This window comes from Hyperolius riggenbachi, chromosome 12, assembly GCF_040937935.1.
Source record: "Hyperolius riggenbachi isolate aHypRig1 chromosome 12, aHypRig1.pri, whole genome shotgun sequence".
NCBI classification, from domain to species: Eukaryota; Metazoa; Chordata; class Amphibia; order Anura; family Hyperoliidae; genus Hyperolius; species Hyperolius riggenbachi.
In genome coordinates this window covers 157,751,255-157,766,676 of record NC_090657.1, presented here as the reverse complement: position 1 = coordinate 157,766,676, position 15,422 = coordinate 157,751,255, and the positions used below count along the sequence as shown (strand labels likewise).

At 52.6% G+C, this 15,422-nt stretch overlaps 1 protein-coding gene across 1 annotated transcript in view; it reads left to right on the top strand.

Annotated features, from left to right (window-relative positions):
- LOC137541283 (serine/threonine-protein phosphatase 4 regulatory subunit 1-like) overlaps positions 1 to 15,422 on the top strand; it is a 72,222-nt gene that overhangs the window by 12,600 nt on the left and 44,200 nt on the right. Inside the window, exons 3-6 of the mRNA XM_068262521.1 lie at positions 683 to 815; positions 5,142 to 5,248; positions 7,724 to 7,866; positions 14,577 to 14,723. Coding sequence (XP_068118622.1) covers positions 683 to 815; positions 5,142 to 5,248; positions 7,724 to 7,866; positions 14,577 to 14,723 — 530 coding nt within the window. The remainder of the gene's footprint in view (positions 1 to 682; positions 816 to 5,141; positions 5,249 to 7,723; positions 7,867 to 14,576; positions 14,724 to 15,422) is intronic.

Below are 15,422 nucleotides of genomic sequence, written 5' to 3'. Positions count from 1 at the left end.
CACCACGTGTCTCACACAGCATGTCACATGACAGCTAGACAGGGCCGCCGCCCACGATATGTCACACACACCATGTCACATGACAGCTAGACAGGGCCGCCGCCCACGAAATGTCACACACACCATGTCACATGACACCATGCAAAACAGCCTGATAAGCTATTTTGCACGTGGACGGTGCAACGTTTTGCACGCACCAACTTAATGCACGATAAGTAGTTTGCGTGTCCAAAGCTTTTAGGCGTGCTAACTATGTTAGCACCCTTTTGTGAATCAAGCCCCATGTCACATGACATGTCTCACACAGCATGTCACATGACAGCTAGTCACGGCCACCACCCACCACGTATCTCACACAGCATGTCACATGACAGCTAGACAGGACCGCCGCCCACCACATGTCACAGTATGTCAGATGACAGTTAGGGCCGCCCCCCACCATGTGTCACACACATGTCACATGGCAGCTAGACAGGGCCGCCGCCCACCACATGTATCACGCAGCATGTCACATGACAGCTAGACAGGGCCGCCCCCCCACCATGTGTCACACACAGCATGTCATGTGCCAGCTAGATAGGGCCGCTCCCCACCACGTCTCACACAGCATGTCACATGCCAGCTAGATAGGGCTGCCCCCCACCACAAATCCTAACGTGTCTCTTAATTGTTACTCTTTCAGTTGGATTTGAGGATTATGGCCCGGACTGTGAAAGCATGCAGATCTCTGCGTTTCTGGACATTCCCGGGCAGGACAACCTGACGCCTCTGGCACGCCTGGAGAAATACGCCTTCAGTGATAATATATTCAACAGGTAAGTGCCAGGACCTTCCAGACAGAAACAACATCTCCTGGCCACATATAACACAGCCCAGAGAATTGTGTATGCTACCTGCAGCACACTGTGCCATGTTCCCATGGGAATCCAGCCCGATGTGTGCATGTGTAAGGCTCATAGCCTGACGGCCTCATAGAGGATGTGTGCATGTGTACGGCTCATAGCCTGACGCCCTCATAGAGGATGTGCGCATGTGTACAGCTCATAGCCTGACGCCCTCATAGAGGATGTGTGCATGTGTACGGCTCATAGCCTGGCGCCCTCATAGAGGATGTGTGCATGTGTACGGCTCATAGCCTGACGCCCTCATAGAGGATGTGTGCATGTGTACAGCTCAGAGCCTGACGCCCTCATAGAGGATGTGTGCATGTGTACAGCTCATAGCCTGATGCCCTCATAGAGGATGTGTGCATGTGTACGGCTCATAGCCTGACGCCCTCATAGAGGATGTGTGCATGTGTACAGCTCATAGCCTGACGCCCTCATAGAGGATGTGTGCGTGTGTACGGCTCATAGCCTGACGCCCTCATAGAGGATGTGTGCATGTGTACAGCTCATAGCCTGACGCCCTCATAGAGGATGTGTACAGCTCAGAGCCTGACGCCCTCATAGAGGATGTGTGCATGTGTACAGCTCATAGCCTGACGTCCTCATAGAGGATGTGTGCATGTGTACAGCTCATAGCCTGACGTCCTCATAGAGGATGTGGGCATGTGTAAGGCTCATAGCCTGACGCCCTCATAGAGGATGTGTGCATGTGTACAGCTCATAGCCTGACGTCCTCATAGCAGATGTGTGCATGTGTACAGCTCAGAGCCTGACGCCCTCATAGAGGATGTGTACAGCTCAGAGCCTGACGCCCTCATAGAGGATGTGTACAGCTCATAGCCTGACGCCCTCATAGCAGATGTGTGCATGTGTACAGCTCAGAGCCTGACGCCCTCATAGAGGATGTGTACAGCTCAGAGCCTGACGCCCTCATAGAGGATGTGTACAGCTCAGAGCCTGACGCCCTCATAGAGGATGTGTACAGCTCAGAGCCTGACGCCCTCATAGAGGATGTGTGCATGTGTACGGCTCATAGCCTGACGCCCTCATAGAGGATATGTGCATGTGTACGGCTCATAGCCTGACGCCCTCATAGAGGATGTGTGCATGTGTGCGGCTCATAGCCTGACGTCCTCATAGAGGATGTGTGCATGTGTAAGGCTCATAGCCTGACGTCTTCATAGAGGATGTGTGCATGTGTACGGCGCATAGCCTGACGCCCTCATAGAGGATGTGTGCATGTGTACAGCTCATAGCCTGACGCCCTCATAGAGGATGTGTGCATGTGTACAGCTCATAGCCTGACGCCCTCATAGAGGATGTGTACAGCTCAGAGCCTGACGCCCTCATAGAGGATGTGTGCATGTGTACGGCTCATAGCCTGACGTCTTCATAGAGGATGTGTGCATGTGTACGGCTCATAGCCTGACGCCCTCATAGAGGATGTGTGCAGCTCATAGCCTGATGCCCTCATAGAGGATGTGTACAACTCATAGCCTGACGCCCTAATAGAGGATGTGTGCATGTGTACAGCTCATAGCCTGACGCCCTCATAGAGGATGTGTGCAGCTCATAGCCTGATGCCCTCATAGAGGATGTGTACAACTCATAGCCTGACGCCCTAATAGAGGATGTGTGCATGTGTACGGCTCATAGCCTGACGCCCTCATAGAGGATGTGTATAGCTCATAGCCTGACGCCCTCATAGAGGATGTGTACAGCTCAGAGCCTGACGCCCTCATAGAGGATGTGTACAGCTCATAGCCTGACGCCCTCATAGGGGATGTGTACAGCTCAGAGCCTGACGCCCTCATAGAGGATGTGTACAGCTCATAGCCTGACGCCCTCATAGAGGATGTGTGCATGTGTACAGCTCATAGCCTGACGCCCTCATAGAGGATGTGTGCATGTGTACAGCTCATAGCCTGACGCCCTCATAGAGGATGTGTGCATGTGTACAGCTCATAGCCTGACGCCCTCATAGAGGATGTGTACAGCTCAGAGCCTGACGCCCTCATAGAGGATGTGTGCATGTGTAAGGCTCAGAGCCTGACGCCCTCATAGAGGATGTGTGCATGTGTACAGCTCATAGCCTGACGCCCTCATAGAGGATGTGTGCATGTGTACAGCTCATAGCCTGACGCCCTCATAGAGGATGTGTGCATGTGTACGGCTCATAGCCTGACGTCTTCATAGAGGATGTGTGCATGTGTACGGCTCATAGCCTGACGCCCTTATAGAAGATGTGTGCATGTGTACGGCTCATAGCCTGACGCCCTCATAGAGGATGTGTGCATGTGTACAGCTCATAGCCTGACGCCCTCATAGAGGATGTGTATAGCTCATAGCCTGACGCCCTCATAGAGGATGTGTACAGCTCATAGCCTGACGCCCTCATAGAGGATGTGTACAGCTCATAGCCTGACGCCCTCATAGAGGATGTGTACAGCTCATAGCCTGACGCCCTCATAGAGGATGTGTACAGCTCAGAGCCTGACGCCCTCATAGAGGATGTGTACAGCTCAGAGCCTGACGCCCTCATAGAGGATGTGTACAGCTCATAGCCTGACGCCCTCATAGAGGATGTGTACAGCTCAGAGCCTGACGCCCTCATAGAGGATGTGTACAGCTCATAGCCTGACGCCCTCATAGAGGATGTGTGCATGTGTACAGCTCATAGCCTGACGCCCTCATAGAGGATGTGTACAGCTCAGAGCCTGACACCCTCATAGAGGATGTGTGCATGTGTACAGCTCATAGCCTGACGCCCTCATAGAGGATGTGTGCATGTGTACAGCTTATAGCCTGACGCCCTCATAGAGGATGTGTGCATGTGTACAGCTCAGAGCCTGACGCCCTCATAGAGGATGTGTGCATGTGTAAGGCTCATAGCCTGACGCCCTCATAGAGGATGTGTGCATGTGTAAGGCTCATAGCCTGACGTCCTCATAGAGGATGTGTGCATGTGTAAGGCTCAGAGCCTAACGCCCTCATAGAGGATGTGTGCATGTGTAAGGCTCATAGCCTGACGTCCTCATAGAGGATGTGTGCATGTGTACGGCTCAGAGCCTGACGCCCTCATAGAGGATGTGTGCATGTGTAAGGCTCAGAGCCTGACGCCCTCATAGAGGATGTGTGCATGTGTACAGCTCATAGCCTGACGCCCTCATAGCAGATGTGTGCATGTGTACAGCTCAGAGCCTGACGCCCTCATAGAGGATGTGTACAGCTCAGAGCCTGACGCCCTCATAGAGGATGTGTACAGCTCAGAGCCTGACGCCCTCATAGAGGATGTGTACAGCTCAGAGCCTGACGCCCTCATAGAGGATGTGTGCATGTGTACGGCTCATAGCCTGACGCCCTCATAGAGGATGTGTGCAGCTCAGAGCCTGACGCCCTCATAGAGGATGTGTACAGCTCAGAGCCTGACGCCCTCATAGAGGATGTGTACAGCTCAGAGCCTGACGCCCTCATAGAGGATGTGTACAACTCATAGCCTGACGCCCTAATAGAGGATGTGTGCATGTGTACAGCTCATAGCCTGACGCCCTCATAGAGGATGTGTACAGCTCAGAGCCTGACGCCCTCATAGAGGATGTGTACAGCTCATAGCCTGACACCCTCATAGAGGATGTGTGCATGTGTACAGCTCATAGCCTGACGCCCTCATAGAGGATGTGTGCATGTGTACGGCTCATAGCCTGACGCCCTCATAGAGGATGTGTGCATGTGTACAGCTCATAGCCTGACGCCCTCATAGAGGATGTGTACAGCTCAGAGCCTGACGCCCTCATAGCAGATGTGTGCATGTGTAAAGCTCATAGCCTGACGCCCTCACAGAGGATGTGTACAGCTCATAGCCTGACGCCCTCATAGAGGATATGTGCATGTGTAAAGCTCAGAGCCTGACGCCCTCATAGAGGATGTGTGCATGTGTAAGGCTCATAGCCTGACGTCCTCATAGAGGATGTGTGCATGTGTACGGCTCATAGCCTGACGCCCTCATAGAGGATATGTGCATGTGCATGTGTAATGCTTATAGCCTGACGCCTTCATAGACGTGGCATCTATAAGTGTATGGCCAATGTCTGTTTTCCTGTAACCCCTGAATGCCTGGTGCTGGTGTAACCTGTGATGTTTGGCTCTGCAGATAGATCATCGCACGTGGCATCTATAAGTGTATTACCACTGTCTGTCTTCCTGTAACCCTTGAATGCCTGGTGCTGGTGTGACCTGTGATGTTTGACTCTGCAGGCAGATCATCGCACGTGGCCTGCTGGATGTACTGAGAGACTTCAGCAGTACAGAAGATGACTTCCTCACAGTCATGGAGATCGTGGTGCGCCTCTCCGAAGACGCAGGTCAGTGACTCTGGGATCCGCTATCCCCAACAAGGGGGAGCTGTGAGATAAATAGATAGATAGACAGGACACAACATTTATATTGTGCTTTTCTGGTGGCAGACTCAAAGCGCTTCAACTGCAGCCACTATAGCGCAGTCTATAGGCAGTAGTATTGTTAGTGCCTTGCCCAAGGACTCCTTACTGAATAGTATACTAGCTTGCTGAACAGGAGCAGCCACGATTCAAACCCTGGTCTCCTGTCTAGATAGATATATGGCTAGACAGACAGACAGATAATAGATACAGTGCTGCCCATAATTATTCATACCCCTGGCAAATTTTGACTTAAAGTTACTTTTATTTAACCAGCAAGTAATTTTTTGATGGGAAATGACATGGGTGTCTCCCAAAAGATAATAAGGCAATGTACAAGAGGCATTATTATGGTAAAAAGATTTCTCAGCTTTTATTTACATTTGAGCAAAAAGTGTCCAGTCCAAAATTATTCATACCTTTCTCAATAATCAATAGAAAAAGCCTTTATAGGCTATTACAGCAATCAAACACTTCCTATAATTGCAGACCAGCTTTTTCCATGTCTCCTCAGAAATTTTTACCCATTCTCTTTAGCCAAATCGTTCAGGTTGGAGGGCTTGCCATCACCCTGATCTTTAGCTCCCTCCACAGATTCTCAATTGGATTCAATTCACGACTCTGTCTGGGCCACTCCAAAACATTAATGTTGTTTGCTAACCATTTCTTCACCGCTTCTGCTGTGTGTTTTGGGTCATTGTCATGATGAAGTGTCCACTGGTGCCCAAGTCCAAGTTTCTCGGCAGACTGCCTGATGTTCTCATTGAGAATCCTCAAGAATTGCTCTTTTTTCATGGTGCCGTTTACTGTGATTAGGTTTCCTGGTGGTCAGTTGGCTGACCCCCCCCCCCCCCCCCACCACCACCACCACCACCACCACCACCACCACCAAAGCATTAAGTTCCCAGGTTGAAGGCATGTCTTTTTTTACACCAAATGGAGGAAACATTATTGTGACTAAACAATTCAATTTTTGTTTCATCTGACCATAACACAGAAGACCAGAAGTCTTCTTCTTTGTCCAGATGAGCATTTCCAAAGGTCAAGCGAGCTTTTGTGTGCCTTATCAGGAGAATTGGCGTCCTCCTTGGCCTGCATCCGTGGAACACAGCAGTGTGCAGTGTCCGTTGGATTGTCTGCCTTGAGACATTGCCACCAGCAGAGCCCAGATTCACCAGGATGGCTTTGGTGGTGATCCTTGGATTCGTTTTCACCTCTCTCACTATCCTCATGGCCTGCTCAGATGTCACTTTTGTATTTCCGACCAAGTCCTCTGAGATTTCCACAGTGCAGCCACTGGAACTTGAAAACATTTAGAAATGTCCTTGTAGCCCTTTCCTGACTTGTGAGCAGTCACAATGCGCAGCCGCAGGTCCTCACTGAGCTCCTTTGTCTTAGCCATAATTGTCCACAAACCAACTGCAGAGAGCTGCTGTTTTTTACCCGTTGCGTTTACCAGCTGTTCCCAATTAATTAGGGTAATTAGGATCCTTTAGAACAGCTTGGACTATTTGGAATGGTACAGAACTTTGGATTTTCCCATAGACTGACAGTTTGTGAAGGGTATGAATAATTTTGAACTGGACACTTTTTGCACAAATGTAAATAAAAGCTGAGAAATGTTTTTTTTCCCCACAATAATGACTCTTGTACATCGTCGTATTATCTTTTGGGAGACAACTATGTCATTTCCTGTCAAAAATGACTTGCTGTTTGAATAAAAATAACTTTAAGTCAAAATTTGACAGGGGTATGAATAATTATGGGCAGCACTGTAGATGGATTTATAGACAATACATTGTTAGATAGTTAGATGGATTTATAGATAGAGAGACAGATGTAGAAGTGGCTGTGTACAGAGCATTGTGCAGCCCCCATGTACAAAGTGATAGATAGACAGACAGACAAGTGTAGCAGTGGCTGTGTACAGAGCATTGTGCAGTCCCCATGTACATTGTGATAGATATATGGATTGATAGATAGACAGACAGACAGATGTAGCAGTGTTTCTGGCCCGCAGTGGCTGTGTACAGAGCATTTTGCAGCCCCCATGTACATTGTGATAGATAGATAGATAGACAGACAGACAGGTGTAGCAGTGGCTGTGTACAGAGCATTGTGCAGTCCCTATGTACATTGTGATAGATGGATTGATAGATAGACAGACAGACAGATGTAGCAGTGTTTCTGGCCCGCAGTGGCTGTGTACAGAGCATTGTGCAGCCCCCATGTACATTGTGATAGATAGATAGATAGATAGATAGATAGATAGATAGATAGATAGATAGACAGACAGACAGACAGACAGACAGACAGACAGACAGACAGACAGGCAGATGTAGCAGTCACTGATTATAGAGCATTGTGCATCTACATTGTGTTGTGTCTGGTGTGTTGCAGAGCCCACCGTGCGGACGGAGCTGATGGAACAAATCCCACAGATCACCCTCTTCCTGCAGGAGAGCCGCCCACACTTCCCCCGAGCATTCTCTGAGTACTTACTGCCCATCCTGGTCCGCTACCTGACCGACCCCAATAACCAGGTGAGCTCCGTGCACTATTCATACATCCTGTACAGCCACACGGCCCCATCTCCCTGCTGGGGGGGAGTAGTCACACGGCCCTGCCTCACTGCTAGGTGGGAGGAGTCATACGGCCCGCCTCATTGCTGGGTGGGAGGAGTCACACAGCCTCACCTCACTGCTGGGTGGGAGGAGTCACACAGCCCCTCGCTGCAGGGTGGGAGGAGTCACACAGCCCCTCCACTGCTGGGTAGGAGGTGTCACACGGCCCTGACTGCTGAGTGGGAGGTGTCACATGGCTCTGCCTCACTGCTGGGTGCCACACACCATCCATATATCCTGTCCAGCCACACGGCCCCGCCTCACTGCTGGGTGGGAGGTGTCACACGGCCCCGCCTCACTGCTGGGTCGGAGGTGTCACACGGCCTCACTGCTGGGTGGGAGGTGTCGCACGGCCCCTCCTCACTGCTGGGTGGGAGGAGTCACACTGGCCCTCCTCACTGCTGAGTGGGAGGAGTCACATGGCCCCTCCTCACTGCTGGGTGGGTGGTGTCACACAGCCCTCTTTACTGCTTGGTGGGAAGTGCCACACAGCTTCTCCTCACTGCTGGGTGGGAGGTGTCACACGGCCCTCCAAACTGCTGGGTGGGAGGAGTCACATGACCCCTCCTCACTGCTGTGGGGGAGGTGTCACATGGCCCTCCTCACTGCTTGGTGGGAAGTGCCACACAGCTTCTCCTCACTGCTGGGTGGGAGGTGTCACACGGCCCTCCTAACTGCTGGGTGGGAAGTGTCACACCGTCCCTCCTCACTGTTGGGTGGGAGGAGTCACATGGGCCCTCCTCACTGCTGGGTGGGAGGGTTCACATGGCCCCTCCTCACTGCAGAGTGGGACTCCTCACTGCAGAGTGGGAGGAGCCACATGGCCCCTCCTCACTGCAGAGTGGGAGGAGCCACATGGCCCCTCACTGTGGAGTGGGAGGAGTCACATGGCCCCTCCTCAGTGCTCGGTGGGAGCAGTCACACAGGCCCTCCTCACTGCTGGGTGGGAAGTGTCATACGGCCCCGCCTCACTGCTGGGTGGGAGATGTCACGTGGCCCTCCTCACTGCTTGGTGGGATGTGTCACACGGCTCCTCTTCACTGCTGAGTGGGAGCAGTCACACAGTTCCTCCTCACTGCTGAGTGGGAAGTGTCACACGGCCCCTCCTCACTGCTGGATGGGAGGTGTCACACAGCCCCTCCTCACTGCTGGGTGGGAGGTGTCACATGGCCCCTCCTCACTACTGAGTTGGAGGTGTCACACAGCCCCTCCTCACTGCTGGATGGGAGGTGTCACACAGGCCCTCCTCACTGCTGAGTGGGAAGGGTCACACGGCCCCTCCTCGCTGCTGGGTGGGAGGTGTCACATGGCCCCTCCTCGCTACTGCGTTGGAGGTGTCACATGGCCCCTCCTCACTACTGAGTTGGAGGTGTCACACAGCCCCTCCTCACTGCTGGATGGGAGGTGTCACACAGGTCCTCCTCACTGCTGGATGGGAGGTGTCACACAGGCCCTCCTCACTGCTGAGTGGGAAGGGTCACACGGCCCCTCTTTGCTGCTGGGTGGGAGGTGTCACACAGGCCCTCCTCACTGCTAGGTGGGAGGTGTCACACAGGCCCTCCTCACTGCTGGGTGGGAGGTGTCACACAGGCCCTCCTCACTGCTGGGTGGGAGGTGTCACACAGGCCCCCCTCACTGCTGGGTGGGAGGTGTCACATGGCCCCTCCTCACTACTGCGTTGGAGGTGTCACACGGCCCCTCCTCGCTGCTGGGTGGGAGGTGTCACACGGCCCCTCCTCGCTGCTGGGTGGGAGGTGTCACACAGACCCTCCTCACTGCTGGGTGGGAGGTGTCACACAGGCCCTCCTCACTGCTGGGTGGGAGGTGTCACACAGCCCCTCCTCACTGCTGGATGGGAGGTGTCACACAGGCCCTCCTCACTGCTGGATGGGAGGTGTCACACAGGCCCTCCTCACTGCTGAGTGGGAAGGGTCACACGGCCCCTCCTCGCTGCTGGGTGGGAGGTGTCACATGGCCCCTCCTCACTACTGCATTGGAGGTGTCACACGGCCCCTCCTCGCTGCTGGGTGGGAGGTGTCACACAGGCCCTCCTCACTGCTAGGTGGGAGGTGTCACACAGGCCCTCCTCACTGCTGGGTGGGAGGTGTCACACAGGCCCTCCTCACTGCTGGGTGGGAGGTGTCACACAGGCCCTCCTCACTGCTGGGTGGGAGGTGTCACACAGGCCCTCCTCACTGCTCAGTGGGAAGGGTCACACGGCCCCTCCTCATTGCTGGGTGGGAGGTGTCACAAGGCCCCTCCTCAATACTGAGTTGGAGGTGTCACACGGCCCCTCCTCGATGCTGGGTGGGAGGTGTCACAGGGCCCTTCCTCACTACTGAGTGGGAGGAGTCACACGGCCCCTACTCACTGCTTGAGCAAATTTAAAGTCCAGGAAAATTTTTTTTAAATTATAAGCAAAAATAGTGTATTTTTTAAATAATAAAGGAAATTTCCTGCTGTACTTATTCATAAACCTCCAGCAATATCTGGCTGCCTGCTCACTGCTCAGTCATTCTGACGCCCCATCTCCCTGTTAGATGCTGCGAGCTGTGATAGGCTATCACTCAGCAGGTAGGCGGGGCTTCAGCTGACAGCACAATCACTCTTCTCCCTGCATGGCCATTTGACTAGAGGGGGTGTGTTGTGGACTGCCTGGTGCCAGCAGGCGGCTGTAGGTTGGAGAGGAGGGGATGAACTGCGTGAGTTTTGTATTGTGTGTCCTGCGCAGAGGAGAAGGTTACTGTGTCCCGGACAGAACCGGTTTGTCCACTTTTCCTGACATGTTCCTAAAATATTTCTCCCCTCGGGGCGGCGGGAAGTGTGCCGGTCTCAGCCTGGTTACAAGCCGGTGCACTGCTTTATAAAGCAGCATGAAACATGCTCTGTAATGCCAGCAGAGATGCAGCTGAGCAGTCAGCACCTCGCTGTGCCTCGTAGCAATGTGTGCGATTCACTGAGGGCTCAGCCCGTTATTGCTGGTCTGTGAACTCATCTGAGAGAACTTCAGGGTGCCGTCCATGCTCTCCCATCCTTCTGAGGTCGTTTTTCTTTAGCTTTTTATAACTTTGCTTGACAAACAGGAAATGGCTGTCCCTGTATTTAGCCTAGGATGAGGAAGAAGGAAGTAGACCTGAGAAATATTAAAAGCTATGCAATGACAGCCGTTCTCACGTCTGCATGATCTCTGTGATAACAGGGCCTCTTTACAATATATCACTCTAACTTTCTTACCCTGGCTATGTGACGCTGTGCCTGTGAATCAGTCCTGGTAATTGCCGGCTATGTGACGCTGTGCCTGTGAGTCAGTCCTGGTAATTGCCGGCTATGTGACGCTGTGCCTGTGAGTCAGTCCTGGTAATTGCCGACTGTGTGACGCTGTGCCTGTGAGTCAGTCCTGGTAATTGCCGGCTATGTGACGCTGTGCCTGTGAGTCAGTCCTGGTAATTGCCGGCTGTGTGACGCTGTGCCTGTGAATCAGTCCCGGTAATTGCCGACTGTGTGACGCTGTGCCTGTGAATCAGTCCCGGTAATTGCCGGCTATGTGACGATGTGCCTGTGAATCAGTCCCGGTAATTGCCGGCTATGTGACGCTGTGCCTGTGAATCAGTCCCGGTAATTGCCGGCTGTGTGACGCTGTGCCTGTGAATCACTCCCGGTAATTGCCAGCTGTGTGACGCTGTGCCTGTGAATCAGTCCCGGTAATTGCCGGCTGTGTGACGCTGTGCCTGTGAATCAGTCCCGGTAATTGCCGGCTATGTAACGCTGTGCCTGTGAATCAGTCCCGGTAATTGCCGGCTGTGTGTTGCTGTGCCTGTGAATTAGTGCCGGCTATGTGACGCTGTGCCTGTGAATCAGTCCCGGTAATTGCCGGCTGTGTGACGCTGTGCCTGTGAATCAGTGTAACGATTGTGGAATATCTCCGTGGTCAGCGCACAAGATGTGTGCCGACACTGCGGAAGTCCTTCACAAGCGTGTCAAAATGATAGAACCCAGCTTTTGGTGCTAAGCACCAGTAGAGGGGAATTCCCTCCGGCAGATGCCGGCTGCGTGACGCTGTGCCTGTGAATCAGTCCCGGTAATTGCCAGCTGTGTGACGCTGTGCCTGTGAATCAGTCCTGGTAATTGCCGGCTATGTAATAAACCCTCTGCGCTGCCACAGATGCCAGATGGAAATTGTACGAAGAGAAGCAACACAGGCAAGATAGCCCCTAAAGAGAGAGAGAGCACAGAGACAGAATCAATGTGTGTCCACCAAACTAGTCGCCACCCAGCGACGGTGAACACACAACAGCGGAAACGAAGTGGGAACGCAATCGCAAGAATGGCGATTGCCAAATAGTGACACCAGACTGAGCAGGACAGAGCACGAGAGTAGCAAAGGCACAGCAAACAACAATCAGAGGATAAGGAAAATAACAAACGGTAGCTAAACGCGAACACCGCACTCATTCGCAACAGTGAACGCGTTTAAGACACGATCACCGCGCGATAGGCGCCCAGTAATAAGCGTGCCACCCTAACTAACCACAAGTAACACAAATGAGCACAAACAGACAAGACAGACAAATGAGGTAGCCAGTAGCAACCGCTGCTCCAGCTTACACTCCAGGAACACAGATCAGAAGGATCCACAGCCGCTACCGCTAGAGGCTAGTGCGATCCAAACAAGACAGGACTGAATAGGCAGTACAAATTATACACAAACTGGCTGCACTAAATAGGAATGCAAGTAGCACTCCCCAAGAATTAACTATACTAAGATAGCAGTGGCTGACACTCCAGGTGAGTCCAGCAGCAACAAACCTCTATGAGCAGCAAAGGATTCTGGGATCACATGGTATTTATACTGCAAGCCTTCAAAGGAGACAGCTAGGCCGTTTGCAAGTGTATGCAAATTGCTCAGCAGCAGAGCAGGTCTGAAACTTGCAAAGCACAGGTAGGTCTCTTTTCCAGAGACCTGCAGCCCTCAGACTTAAGGAATGGACAAATAGCTGTCTGCCCGTGCCGACAGCTGAGCAGATCGTTACAATCAGTTCCGGTAATTGCCGGCTGTGTGACGCTGTGCCTGGGAATCAGTCCCGGTAATTGCCTGCTATGTGACGCTGTGCCTATGAATCAGTCCCGGTAATTGCCGGCTGTGTGACGCTGTGCCTGAGAATCAGTCCCGGTAATTGCCGACTGTGTGACGCTGTTCCTGTGAATCAGTCCCGGTAATTGCCGGCTATGTGACGCTGTGCCTGTGAATCAGTCCCGGTAATTGCCGGCTGCGTGACGCTGTGCCTGTGAATCAGTCCCGGTAATTGCCAGCTGTGTGACGCTGTGCCTGTGAATCAGTCCCGGTAATTGCCGGCTATGTAACGCTGTGCCTGTGAATCAGTCCCGGTAATTGCCGGCTATGTGACGCTGTGCCTTTGAATCAGTCCAGGTAATTGCTGGCTGTGTGACGCTGTGCCTGTGAATCAGTCCCGGTAATTGCCGGCTGTGTGACGCTGTGCCTGTGAATCAGTCCCAGTAATTGCCGGCTATGTGACGCTGTGCCTGTGAATTAGTCCTGGTAATTGCCGGCTATGTGACGCTTTGCCTGTGAATCAGTCCTGGTAATTGCCAGCTGTGTGACGCTGTGCCTGTGAATCACTCCCGGTAATTGCCGGCTATGTAACGCTGTGCCTGTGAATCAGTACCAGTAATTGCCGGCTATGTGACCCTGTGAATGGTGTTTTAATTTTCTCGGTGCCGGTAATTGCTGGCTATGTGACGCTGTTAATGGAGTGTGGATTTTCTTTGCTCCCACAATTGCTGGTTATGTGACTTTGTGAATGGTGTTTTGATTTTTTTCCATCCCGGTAATTGCCGGCTATGTGTCACTGTGAATGATTTCCTGATTTTCTCGGTGACGGTAATTGCCGACTATGTAACGCTGTGAATAATGTCCTGATTTTCTTGGAGGCGGTAATTGTCGGCTGTGTGACTTAATGATGTCCTGATTTTCTCGTTCTCAGTAATTGCCGGCTATGTGACGCCAGTAATTGCTGGCTATGTGATGCTGTGAATGATGTCCTGATTTTCTCTGTGCCGGTAATTGCCGGCTATGTGACGCCTTTAATGATGCCCTGATTTTCTTGGTACCGGTAACTGACGGCTATGTGATGCTGTGGATAATGTCCTTATTTTCCCGGTGCCGGTAATTGCCGGCTATGTGACACTGTGAATGATGTCCTTATTTTCCCGGTGCCGGTAATTGCCGGCTATGTGACACTATGAATGATGTCCTTATTTTCTCTGTGCCGGTAATTGCCGGCTATGTGACGCTGTGAATGATGTCCTGATTTTCTTGGCGGCTATATGACGCCAGTGTTCTCCCCAGAATTTTTTCCAGCCGGGTGGCATGAAATAGTAGCCGGATGGCATGAAAAAGCAGCCGGGTGGGGCGAGATGAAAATGTAGGGCAACTTTGCTTACAGCATAGTAGGAGGTGAGGAGGTGAGCCGATGACAGCCGGGTGGTCACCAAATCTAGCCGGGTGGAGCACCCGGCTAAAAGAGCCTGGGGAGAACACTGTCATGCCATGAATGAATTTCCGCGGTGCGAATAACTTCCATCTATGTGACACTGTGTCTCTCTTGCAGGTCCGGAAGGCTAGTCAGGAGACGCTGCTGATTCTGCTGGAACAAGACCTAATTGAACAGAACGACCTGGAGAATAAAGTCTGTCCAATCCTGCTGGATCTGACGGCTCCGGAGAATGATGATGAATACAAGGTGGAGGCGGTGAATGTGAGTGGCAGGGCCGTGTGACTGACGTGTTCCCACAAGTACAGATATTCTGCATATTTCCTGCATCGACTCACTACTCAGCTATGCTGCATAACACCGCGCCCACCCCGGACCCAGCACTAAGGATCTCTGATAACCCTACGCAGCTATATCCACCCCCATACTGCAGCCAGATCTCCCCATACTGAAGCCAGATCTCCCCATACTGCAGCCAGACCCCCCCCCCCCCATACTGCAGCCAGATCTCCCAATAATACAGCCTGATCCCCCAATACTGCAGCCAGAACTCCCCTTACTGCAGCCAGAACTCCCCTTACTGCAGCCAGATCTCCCCATACTACAGCCTGATCCCCTAATACTGCAGCCAGACCCCCCCCCATACTGCAGCCATATCTCCCCATACTACAGCCTGATCCCCCAATACTGCAGCCAGATCCCCCCCATACTGCAGCCAGATCCCCCCCGTACTGCAGCCAGATCCCCCCCATACTGCATCCAGATCCCGCCATACTGCAGCCAGATCCCACCATACTGCAGCCAGATCCCACCATACTGCAGCCAGATCCCCCCCATACTGCAGCCATATACCCCATACTACACACAGCTCCCGCCATACTGCAGCCAGATCCCCCCCCCCCATACTGCAGCCATATCTCCCCATACTACAGCCTGATCCCCCAATACTGCAGCCAGATCCCC